The 12,913-nt window shown below is 36.3% G+C and overlaps 1 protein-coding gene across 1 annotated transcript in view; it reads right to left on the bottom strand.

Moving 5' to 3' along the window:
* MMP16 (matrix metallopeptidase 16) overlaps nt 1-12,913 on the bottom strand; it is a 196,414-nt gene that overhangs the window by 58,495 nt on the left and 125,006 nt on the right. The window contains exons 5-6 of the mRNA XM_054191367.1: nt 3,190-3,351; nt 19-236 (exon numbers count right to left, since the gene is read on the bottom strand). Of these exons, the coding sequence (XP_054047342.1) occupies nt 19-236; nt 3,190-3,351 (380 nt within the window). The remainder of the gene's footprint in view (nt 1-18; nt 237-3,189; nt 3,352-12,913) is intronic.

Here is a 12,913-nt window from a genome sequence, read left to right as displayed (position 1 = left end):
AAAATCACAGCCTCCTACCTTGAAAACAAACATTTCCCGGCGAAGAATAGCCAGAGTGTTGAAGTTCCCATCACAGATGTTAGGCTTGGCTCCGGGATAAGAAGGTTTGTCACCAGTGGGTGGCCGGGGAGGTTTAGGTTGCCTGTCATTCTTCCGCGGGTCTGCTGGAGGGATTGAACGATGTGGGGGCACTGTTGGCAGAGGTCTCGTTGGTGGTGGGATCCTGTCAGGTGGACCTTTAAAAATATAGCAGCAGGATGTAATTTACATGCCCAGCAGTGGCACTCAGAGAAGAAATACACAACAAAAATCTGCTGTAAGCAGTGAAAATCCTACAGTGGACGGGGAATGGAAAAAGTGACCTAACATACCTTCCCTGGGTTGTTAGAGGGTATCATGAATGACTACCATAAAATCAAGGCACAAATGAAGAAAATAATTACTTTTCACTATCCAGAATCTTCCTTCCTTACTGGAATTACATTCCATTAAAACCTGCAACGGATGCATAGTCCACCATCATTTCAGACGAGAAGTAATTCACAGCACATACTTTACCAACTGAGTAAGAACTGTTAAAACAGAATCATTGTCTATTGTACAAAATAACGGAAAACAAAAAAAAACCCTGTTCCTAATAAGATCATCAGCATTCAATGGATTTTCAATCCATATTTTTAATGGCCACTCATCAATTCACATATGCATATTTGTAGCATACCTGTATTTCCTACTGACCGATTTTATAGGCCACGTACTGTCATGTGCATTAGTGACAGGACATTCCCAGCTTTCCCCAATGCCCCTTGCTATGTATAGGAGCTCTTGAAACTGGACTTCAAATCCTAGGCATCCATATAAACAAACCCCATAATTCACGTGTTTTCTTCAATATACTGAAATTAATTTTTATTTTTTAATTTTTATCTTGCAGTGAGTCTTACAAAGCTAGATACCTGGTCATTAAAGGAATTCTTCTGAGGATAAAGGGATTAAAAAGAACTAAAGTGAAAAACTGAAACTCCATACAGCAGTTTTAAAACATTTTTCTTCTTTCAAATACATTTTCTGTCATAATATACAGACTTTGATGACAGGTGAAATAACTTTCCCACTCATAATTTCCCTACCTGAAAGTCAAATGGCCATCCTAGACAGATGCTATTCATAACCCTAATGGCATACTGAATGACTTGCAATGGGTCTACTGAAAATGTCTTTCCCTTTCTACACATATTACTATGTTTACTTATATTTTCCATGTACAAAAAGATAAGAAGTTTAAGTTGTATCAGTAAGATTTCTGGAAACAAGATGAACACTTTAATTTTGCTCATTTTCTTTAGGGCTCTCTCCAAATCATTGAAATACATAATCAATTTTGACTTTAAAAAATAAATATCATTTGCACGACCTGCTTCAGGAAGACTTTTGAACACTAAGACAACTCTAAAACTGCATAAATGGCACTTGATTTTCCGACACTTTTTCAAAGAGAGTATACTTTTTAAAGAACAAGATGGACTATGTAAGGAAATATTAAACTCGCCAAATGGTTGTCATACAATTTAATAAGGCATTTATTTCATTCACAGTTTTAAGGCTTGTGACATTTATAATTTACAGTTAATAATGGTGTTTCAAGGAATACTGCAGACCAAAGTAATTATTTTAATAGTTGTGACATTTTTATTGAGGCATATGAATCTAGATCACTTCTTGATTTTAAAAGGAGCAAAGAAATCAGTTTGCAGTAGCTCGTGTTGGAAAGTTTTTAACCCCAAACCAAAGTTTTCATATGCCGTTTGGTGGTGATGTCAGATATTACTTCCCAGGGGTAACACATTTCTCCTAATGTATAGCCCACAGCTGTTAGAGCTTAGCAGTTAGTTTTCAGCAAAATGTTCTTGTCTAGCCCTTAAGTCTAGACTACCAACTTATGAGGTCATGAGAAACAACCTTCCTTCCAGCTAATCACACATGAAAAAAACCAACCAAACAAAACTTGATCAGTCAATCACTTGGAAATTGCTATTTATGCTTTATGAAAATATATATCAGTGCTTGTTAACATAATATTTTAAAAAGCTTGTTAACATAAAAAACTCGATTTTTTTATGGAGGCTGCAGGGTCCTAGTTAGCAGTACAGTAATTCCACATCATCATAGTTGTCCTTTCTAGTAGTAAAGATAAACAAGGGATGGCCCTGATAATATTCAATATAAACCTGACAAATCTTTAAACTGAAAATAACTGTGAGTACAAAATTGAATCAAATATAAAATTAATTGGGGAATATTAAGCAATGCAATTCCAAATGATATGTACTGGATACATAGCATTAACATACTGATACCACAGATTTTTCACTGTAGGAGAGAAAAACAAAATATCTTTTTAAAGAAAAATCCAGACTGTTTAACAGATACCAATGGCATCAAAGTCTTTAAAATCAAGAACAAAACCATGTCTTTGGAAATGTAAAAACAGTGAAACAGGAGCTAGTGGTACCTCCAATCCATAATCAGAATAATGTTACTATTTCAGATTTTTTTCTTAATTTTCAAATACCTTGCCTTGTCAGATTGAATTCGATCCCTGCAGAATTTATTTATATCTCATGTCTTTTATATGAGGCCACAAAAAAACTTAAACAAACGTATTTTTAAGTAGGCCTCTTTCTCCCAAGGTAACTCAAAATCTTGGGCTGGTAATAACATTCTTTTGAGATCAATTTGCTATATTTATCACAAGAAAGGGTTTTTCCAGGACCACAAATTTTGTGCATCCAGGGAACTGTTTAGTATTATAACTGATAAAATGAGAAGCAATAAATTAATCCAGTTACACAAGCTTGGACTACAGTGGAAATAAGCTCGTTATGGTTAAAGGCTTACATTTCTTAATACTTTCATAGTTCAGGATCCTTCTCCAGATATTTTCTTTATGGCTTTTAAAAACATTCAAAATTACTATTCCAGTTGAGTGCAAATTTGAATGCAAGTTGTGAACACTGAGAAAGAAAGTAAAAGATCTTCATCAAAATCTTTGGCCTACCCATATGAAGTGACACAACAACTGGCAGAGTCTACACTAACAAACTCTTTTGGAGAGGTGGCATGGACAGGAGGACCTCAAGCATATTCTAAAGCAAAAAACTTATGTTGCTTAATTAGAGAATGACATACCGTATATCTTCTGGATGCCCTGTAAATCATCATTAGGTAGTTTGAAGTTATCGGTTTCCATATACTGGTAAAATGGAGCCATGATTGCAGTGGGATCATTAGAGTGCTCCAAGCCCAGAGCATGTCCTAGTTCATGCACTGCAACTAGAAACAGATCATTTCCTATGAAGAGAAGAAAAGGAAAAAAGACCTTTGAAACCATAAGCATAGTAACAGAAATAACACAAGTGTAGGACTCTGCACTTGAAAGACATTTTTCACTGAATTTGAATTTTACAAGGTAATGTTTAATAATGGATAACGTGGCAGCAAAGGCAGGTTTCCCTTTTTTTAAACAGGGAAACCATTATTGTTACATATAATATATGATACTCTTACAGACACCATAAACACAATCTTTTTTAACAGATGCACATGGTTAGTCTAGGGTTCAAGTGTCATATCTCATGTCTGGGCTTCTGTGCAATTTCTGACTTGAAGTTGACATTGCATTGAACCTGACTAAAAATACTTGCAGCAAGACATAGTTCCAAAAGGAAAATATCTGTGCTGTGTGTGGTAAACTTCACAAACTGAGGGCTATCTATTGAGGACAAACCCCACAGGAAATTTAGTCATCCAAGTGCTTGTAATCCGACCCCTGCTGATTATTCGTAGACGTTGTCCATTTCTGAATCGCCATAACTGAAATACTAATGAGGAGAATATGAGTCTTGTGATATCCTTCTTAAAATAGGATGCACTTATTTATTTCATTGTGTAATTCCCTGATAAGTGTAGTTGCTTACATAAGTATTAGAACTTTTTGATTTTTGTAGGTCTAAAAAATAAAATAACACACTCATGCTATAGACTGATTTAGCTTTTTTTGTTATTTCCTTCTAAAAGTCATCTTTTAATTTTTTATTACAGGTATTAGACACAACTAGAAGTTTTGGCAGTAGAATTATGGCATTTTGTGAAGCAAACACAAATCAAAGCCAATGGGATTATTTCTATAGAAATTTCAGAGCTGCACCTCTATGGTATTAATTTTTTTCTATTTTTATTCATCTAAGACTTAATTCAGCATATCTTTTTATGCGTCTTTTGTGCAGATTCTATCTGGAGTCGATCTGTCATATAATGAGACTTTGGAAAAATGTTTTACATCAGGAGAAAGATTCAGGACACTTGGAAGACGGTCACATCCAGGATATTGCTCATTTTCATCACCTAGGGATGGGGAGAATCATCCTCCAGAAGCGTGTTCCTGTCCCACTGACAAAAGAAGTATTCTAGATCAGCAGCTTATGCTGAACATCTAACTTTTAGATTGCTGGACTCAAATGAAACAGGTGCCACCTACAGTAGGCAGTTTCTTGTTGAAAGAGCAGTATAAATAACAAAAAGCCTATACTGTGGCCTAATAGTTGTATATTGGAACAAGAAAATGTTCAACATTAACTCTTATCCTATATTCTGTAAATTCTTGGCTGCAGACAGCTGGCACTTGTTCTGGAATCCTAAGGACTATTATAATATTAAGAGTAATAGTATTAAAAACTCAAATTTAGCAAAAAAAAATCACATATATATATAGATACAGAACTTTGAGGACATAGTTGGCAGCATTTCAATTTTTCAAGTATTTTGTCTTGTTGACACAAAGAAAGAAACTTTCTCCCAAGTATATATGAAAGTGGAAACACTTGGCAGTAGATGTCTTCATGATGCACAGAGACATGCTGATGTTTTTAAAATAAATGTTTGATTGAAAGCTTGGAAACAGTCACAACTAAAACTATGTGCTTAGTTGACAGAGTCTTTTCATGTCTTTCTGATTCTTAATCTGGAAATACGAAAACTAAATGCTCTTGCTCTTTTATTCAGTATAACTGCAGAAAAATAATGTCTTTCAAAAATTAATGTGACATAATGTGCTTTCAGAAAGGAGAAGAGTTTATCCTATCATTTATAATTATGTGGTTTCCAGATGAAATATTTTCATTACAATATTTTTTCTTGGATGCAGTTCTTTTTATAGTAAAGCAGATTCTCAATGTGCTGTTGTAACAGGTTTGATAAGCTTGACTGTCCCGGTGATGAATGGTTTTGATATCTGAATCTGCCCTTCTATATACAGTCAAAGCTGATCTTGGCATTATCTCACATGAATAATCCACAGGTTCTGTAGCTAACCTCAGCATTGGAAGCGATGCACCGGAATAACTCTGTAAAGGTTTTCATTCTGCATTCATAATGGAAGAATAATTAATATAATTTTAAAAAATTATAGGCTTTAGATGGAAAGACATGAAGGAAGAAGATGTTACTGTACTACAGCTATTGTACTGTGACATGTCTTACATTATTTTTCAGTTATTTTCTGCATTTTTTGAAAGTCAGAGTTCTAACCCAGGTTTATTAAAATGAAGTATTTCTTTGTCTAGCATTAACTCACATATTTAAGATGCAAGTTTCTTTTGCTTTTCAGACCTTGTGAAAGGCAAATTTGCCTCCTAGACCTGTGATTCCTACATTTTAATGAAGAATATTAACCAATCTAGGTCCAATATTAATAATTGTGCTAATAGATTTGCCACAATATTTACTGAAACATTTTCAATTATTTTTAAATTAATAGTATTTGATTTTACCACTATTATTAGGCTGGTTAGTATCACTAGACCAAAGAGTGTTTCACATGTGGTACTCAACCTCTACTTTTTGAGGCAGTGAAGTTCACCAGAAAGTGAACCTGTTACAATTTCTAAAATTTCAAGAAACCATAGTTAATGAATAGTCTTGGAAGAGTCTACTGCTTCTCTCTATTTGTGCCAGTTATGCAATGCATGAAGAATCAATACATCCTTTGGTTATAAGTCCTCATTGAGTCCCCATAAAGATGTCCAGGAATTTCCATATTTTGTTCTATATTGACCTTGAAGGGGTGTGAATTACATAGTAATGGGGGAATAAAAAACACATGCTCATCTACTAGCATATCTTCCTTCTGGGATCACAGATAATGAGCATATGGTAGAGCACTTCCAAAGTAGTACTTCTAAATGACAGTGGAACTATGTCAGAGAACAGATATTATGCAGGGGGTGGCTGTTTCTTAGAATGTCTTTCTCCCATTGTCTTTTGGATATGGATGATTATGTAAAAAAAAAGAAAAAAAAAGAGAAAAAAAAGATATTTGCCATCTGACTGCCCCTCTGGACTTAGTCAAAGCCTATGTCCAAAAGTGAAAAACGCGGAAGAACTATGAGAAGTAATTTCCACCTCCTGCAATGCAACTTGTAGCCATCAGGGGAGCTATTATATGTGGTAAAGACAGAGCAGGCCTTGGAGCAAATGGGTAAGGGTGGAAGGGAGAAGGTCACAGGAAAGAGCTGGGAGAATAATATTCTTGCCTGGGGTGACACTGATTTAACAGGGAACATATTTTCTACTTATAGTCAAATAGCCCCATTATTCATAACAATTTCCATCAAGAATCATGATTGTCTCCAGGGCATCCTGAATTTAAACTGACCCAAATAACTTAGTGCAGTTGAAACGGAGGTTTAAACCAGTTCAAGATGTGTTGTCTGAGACCAAAGCAGGTAGGACTTACTAATGTTTAAGTTTCCATCCTTTTCCTTTGCATATAATTAGATTTCTCCAATTAAGCAACAATTACTCACTCCCTCTTTGCTTTCGGGAGCAGACTTGCCTTGAGCATCTCAATGTTACTGTAACTAGCTACTGAGAGTGCAGAAGGATAACCCTGAGCGCTCGCTCATTCACTCCAGGCTGCACAGAAGTGTACCTGTGACAGCAAAGTTGATAGTAGGCCAACTTCAGTTCCTTGGCCAGTGGTCAGAGTACGATGAAGGAGTGTAAAGGCAAGTGAACATTCATACTAGCTTTGTTATAGTACTGACATTGGATATAATTTTTTAAACATTTTCAGTTGCCACTATTGAAGGGGAAAGTCCCAAATGATTCTATATTTCAGTATACATTACCCAAGTAGAAAAATATATTTCAGTGCACTTGGCAAAATGAAGCACCATTGCAAAACTTTAACAAGTTATGAGTAACAGAGTTAAATTACATATGACTATGATGACTTTTAAACTAAAAGTTGCCACCGCAGGATATATGATGGTGAATATTCATTGTGATAGTCTCGGTTACATCTTATATTTATCTATAGATTAGTAGAGAAATATTGGAAAATATATTTCACAAGTCCATAACTTGTGCATCTCTGGTTTTGTGTTCCCCATTAGCATGGAGATTTGGAATAGAATAGATATAAGTTCAAAAAGAATGTGATTGTTTTTCTTATTTTATCTCAAGTTTGATTTCACAAGGAGAAAAAAAGATACTGTGCGTAAAGAACTAAGACAAAATGATTATTTTTATACTGACACTTTTCTCTGAGGCTATAAACTGTTTTAGGCACTAAATCTGCCTGACTTTACAATCACTGCCCAAATTCCAGAATATAAATATGTATTAATATATCAAATATTCAACAGCCAGCACTGTGGAGCATGGTGTATGGGGAAACCTTTCCCTGTAGCTAATATATACACTATTTTTCATGTCTACAGATAAACAAAGCTAATATGTTTGTCCACAGCAAGCTGTTAATAAACCCTAGTTCTGAAGATATACATTCCTGGTTTAAATGGTATGTGAGCTTAATTTATAAAAGCAGTACCCGAATGGCTTAGCAAGCCTTTGATTCATCACTTCGCCACCTTTTTAATGTAGTAGTAAAGGACACCTCACTTGCCATGTGACAGTTACCACTACAACACATTGTGAACTCAAGAGTCGTTCATCATTTTAATGCCATGTGACCTCAATTTTGAAGACTTTCTCATCCAGACAATAACAAAATCTAGAAACCGAATTTCAAATGACAGACAAACTGAAAAACTATAAAAATGTTTTCTACATAGACATACACTGTTTCTTCCAAAGATTATTCTACTTCATTTTTCATGTGATGCAGATAGATGATTTCAGATTAAATCCATATGAATCTGAATGTAAATCTGTACAAGAAAGACTTTGATTCCAGCCCTATTAGCAACAAGACAGTACCTCAAAGTCAAGCTTACAGTTAATCAGAAAATATTGCACACATACTATGCATGAACTTGTGTCCAATGTATTTAAAATTTGCATTTTCATTATTCTGTTCATTTGTACCATTGACTCATCAAACCAATGCTAATCCCAATCAGTGGAAATGCTGGAAACTTTAGAGCAAGGTTCTTTCTCTACATGGCATGCAGAAAGATAAAAATAAGTAATTAAATCTCTGATATTATTATTCTTTCCTGATAGGACAGAACTTTGAATGTGCTATTTCAACAGTCAGTGATAAAAGAAGATTCTTTCTGCCTCTGACCTTATTGCAATACAGCGGAATTGAGCATATACATTATGTATGCACTTACATAAGCACCATATATGCATATATATGCTATACAGAGAGTATACGTGGACCTAAATATAAATCATAGGCATACTCTTACTCAAATAAAGGTGCAACACTTTCCAGTCTAAGAAATCTTATACAGTTGCTTGACATTATCTCAAACTTCTGCCATTGGCACTGAAATTTAGTAGCTTGGTCATTATTTTGGAAAGTTTTGCTAAAAGGTGGAGCTGAGATAGTGCAGTAGCTTTGAAAAATGAAGAGCAAAACTAGATTTTTGTGGTTTTAAATAAAAATGTATCATATATAGTACACCCCATTTGCTGTATAAACTTAGTGTATCTATTTTGTACACACTGTATTTTAAACAATAATTTTTCAATACAGGCTGAGAGAGTTGGCGTTGTTCAGCCTGCAGAAGAGAAGGCTCCGAGGAGACCTTATAACAGCCTTCCAGTACCTAAAGGGGGCCTACAGGAAAGATGGGGAGGGACTCTTTATCAGGGGGTGTAATGACAGGACACGGGGTAATGGTTTCAAGCTGAAAGAGGGTAGATTTAGATTGGATATCAGGAAGAAATTCTTTACGGTGAGGGTGGCGAGGCACTGGAACAGGTTGCCCAGGGAAACTGTGGATGCCCCATCCCTGGAAGTGTTCAAGGCCAGGCTGGATGGGGCTTTGAGCAGCCTGGTCTAGTGGGAGGTGTCCCTGCCCATGGCAGGGTGTTGGAACTAGATGATCTTTGAGGTCCCTTCCAACCCGAACCATTCTATGGTTCTATATCTATACATTCAGCCTTTTTTTCCATTATGACAAAAGAGAATGACATAAAAATATATTTCACTCTATTATTACATATGCTAAGATATACACTAAAATCTTTGCAGGTTGACTTACTGAGAGATATATATATATATGCAGACAGAAGGAGAGGTACAGGCAGTTTGTTATATACAAATATGGACTAATATACTCTGTGTATAATTTAGTATACCTACACCCACACATATGTATTTTTGAAAAAAATATTCTGTTTAAAAAAGATCAACAGATTAGTGTGAAATTTAAACTTATTTGCTTGAAATTTGACAAGGGGATATTCCTACAGGGCAAGACCATCTTCAAGTGACTCGGTGATCGTTGATGAGATATGATATGGACATGTGAGTTTAGAGGTGTGTATGTCCCTCCTGGCAGTATTCTACTGTCTCTGCATATTATGGGCATAATTTAGAAGAAGTCAGGAGCCTGATAATTAACATATTTGATAGGAGCCCACATGCTTTTATAATACAGATCAGCCTGTACTTTAGAAGGCAGGGACATGCAAAGGGTAAGAATTTCTGCCTTACTACTTAGATTTATTACTAAGTACATTCTACAACTTTCTATTAAATTGCTTGAAAGGGGTGGAATTAATTACTTTATGTATTCTTAATTTGCATTCTAAAAAAGCACGGACGTAAGGATATTTCCACTTTGTTTCTCACAGTTTCAATCCCTAATACTGAAAAATTTCGCAAACTATTCTGACTAGCGAATCAATACCAAGTTCTCCAAAGAGACAGAAGTGAAGCAGCTAGAGATGATCGACACGAGAGCTTGCTGCTTCCCAAAAAGGTGTAAATATGATGGTATGTGTTCCTTCTGCATGTATAATGCTTATGGCTTCATTTCATGCTTTGAGGAAACCCTGCTGTGACAGTGAACCTAACAAACGAAGAAAATCTACCCTTATGCTGAAACTCTGGCTCCTGGGATTAACTCCTTCATCACTCAGGTCCACTACTAAATTTCTATATTATTCTCAAATGGCATTTTCATTCTATTAGTAATAAAGTCATATTGATTAACAGACTGTAAAGATTTATTTTGGGTGTTCTCATGGTCATCTTTAGATAATAACTGTTTTAAAGAAATTAAATTTAAATCATAATGGAATTTTGCATTTTGCTAGAAAATATCTTCATAAATTAATTTCTCTCAGCAAGTTCAATCCATTAGAAATGTTTGAAAATACAATAGTCATTTTTATAACATTACCAATCAGCAGTTGCTAAATAACATTTATGCTATTTTTCCAGTAGTGTCAATGCAATTGCAAATGCTGCAAATAAAGCTGCAAATAGCCTTATCTATTTATACTCTTTTCTATCTTCTCTTTGTTTCTGTTTTTAGTTGTTGCTGTGGGAACAATAAACTGGAGAAGTATTTAAAACTTCTTTCCGAAGTCTGTGAGAATGAACACATGCTGGGACTGAAGATTTGGATACGTGTATGAAAAGAACATGTATCACACAATTCTCAGCTGCCCTCCACGGTCCTGTCCCTGAGACTCATACACATGAAGGGAATGGACATCTTTCTACCGCTCCTGCATAAGTGCCAGTCTGGGTGAGAATAAACGTAAAAGGACCTTAATTGTTCATGAGTCCATATTAAAACCAAATCCTTGCCTTTAACAAAAATAAATGTATGTTTTGTCTCTAAGCCACTCAGCTAAAATGCTAGCATGCTAACACTGCGGCTGTTTTTGTTTTGAAGTGATGATTTTTTTTTCTTCATTTCCCCTAACGTCCTGTGTGTCCTACCATAAAGAACTATGTGTAATTACTAGGAGGAAGGTCAAAGTCACGCTGCCAATATTCACAGTAGATGTAACTTGCCATGGGGCAGAAATGTGACAAGGGTCTTACAGATCACTGAAATCCCCACAATAGAATGTACATAGAATTATTTTATGTGCAAATCTTGTGTTGGCTGTCTGCAGAGATAATTTTTTACCCTGTGTCAGTTAAACTACTGAGACTAATTACATTATCCTCTAACTTAACTCACATTAAAGCCATCAAAACCAAGTTATTATTCTTACCCTATCATTGTATCTACTTAACACCTACATATGACTTTTAAGAATTTTGAAAAGGAAAGTGACATACTGCTGTATATATATTTCGGCATTTTATGTGAACAGTTCCTCTTTGACGGTTATTTTTATTGTTTAATTCCTATTAAGAAAAAAATGTCAAGATAGAATTGTCTATGTTTTTTTTTTTTTCATTGGACTAGTGATAAAAGAAGTGGGAATTTTGAATCCTAATTGGCAAAGTGATTAGGAGAGGAAAAAAAAATCATTAAGATTTCTCTGATCTGAAAAGCAGATATGTTTTCTAAGAAGTCTGCAGACTTCAAAGGGAGACCTGATCCAAGTGTGTATCATATTCTAAATTGAGGCACCTTCAAACTGGGGATCATGTATATGGAGAAAGTGACAGAAAGACAAATCTTCTACTTTGGTTTTACTTTGTTAAAATTCACTCATTTGAAATGCTCTGATCTGCTGGATAATCTGCTACTGTTAGTGGGTATATCCATATAGCTGTTTGTTTCACTCTAGCTAGTGGAACCACTGTAAGCCTCTCTAGCACGCAGAGAATACTGTCAGTTTGGCACTGGTGACTCTTGGCACTTGTCAGCGGGGAGATGCTTTGGCACCCACCATGGAGGGGCAGCCTCCAGGATGAAGGATTGCAAAGGGCAGGGCAAAGGGTGCTGGAGAGGCCGAGATGGTTAGGCAGCCAAGCCATCCATCTGGGCCTACCGCCAGAGGAAAGCCTATGAAGAGGATGCTTAGAGAGAAAGACAAAGGCAGGAGATAGCTGCCCCTGACAAAGTGCAAGAGAGCTTGGACATGGGAATGTTAGCCAGGGCAGAGTCCTGGCACACTTTCCCTTCTCTGAGTGAGGAGGTCAGCAGGGCCCAAGCCTGAGGGAACAGCGGCTGGCACAGGCAGGGAGAAGGGACAATGCCAGAGGTCCCATTTCTGATGGCTCTCAGACCAGAGCTTCTCACAGGACAGCAGGGAGCTGAGCGCAGAGTTGCTGGGGACACACCGTTCCCACAGCTGCTCTGCCACAGCCCACACTCAGGCAGGTCCGGGACCATTATCTCTCCACCTCTGCCAGTCAGCACGGCCAGCCCTGCCTGTAACACAAGTCATCACTAGAAACACAAACGAGCTAAGGACTGACCGTTGGTATATATTGTAGGTGCTAACTCTTCCTGAAGCTCAGACCCTAATATTTTTACTGCTGCTGTTAGCACTGCTAGCTGGAGCACAGCTAGCAATGGTAACCCTATGTCACTACCATATCTGCAGTTTCCTGAATACTCAGTGATAATCCCATTTCCTCATACTTACACTGTATCAGTTCCTAAACTGCATCATAAAAAAGGTGCTTTGTATGATTCTTAGAAAAGTGAAACTAAATGTTTACACATTACTACATTAC

The sequence above is a fragment of the Rissa tridactyla genome, chromosome 2 (genome assembly GCF_028500815.1).
Source record: "Rissa tridactyla isolate bRisTri1 chromosome 2, bRisTri1.patW.cur.20221130, whole genome shotgun sequence".
In the NCBI taxonomy this organism is placed as follows: domain Eukaryota; kingdom Metazoa; phylum Chordata; class Aves; order Charadriiformes; family Laridae; genus Rissa; species Rissa tridactyla.
This window is presented reverse-complemented; position numbering and strand designations above follow the sequence as displayed.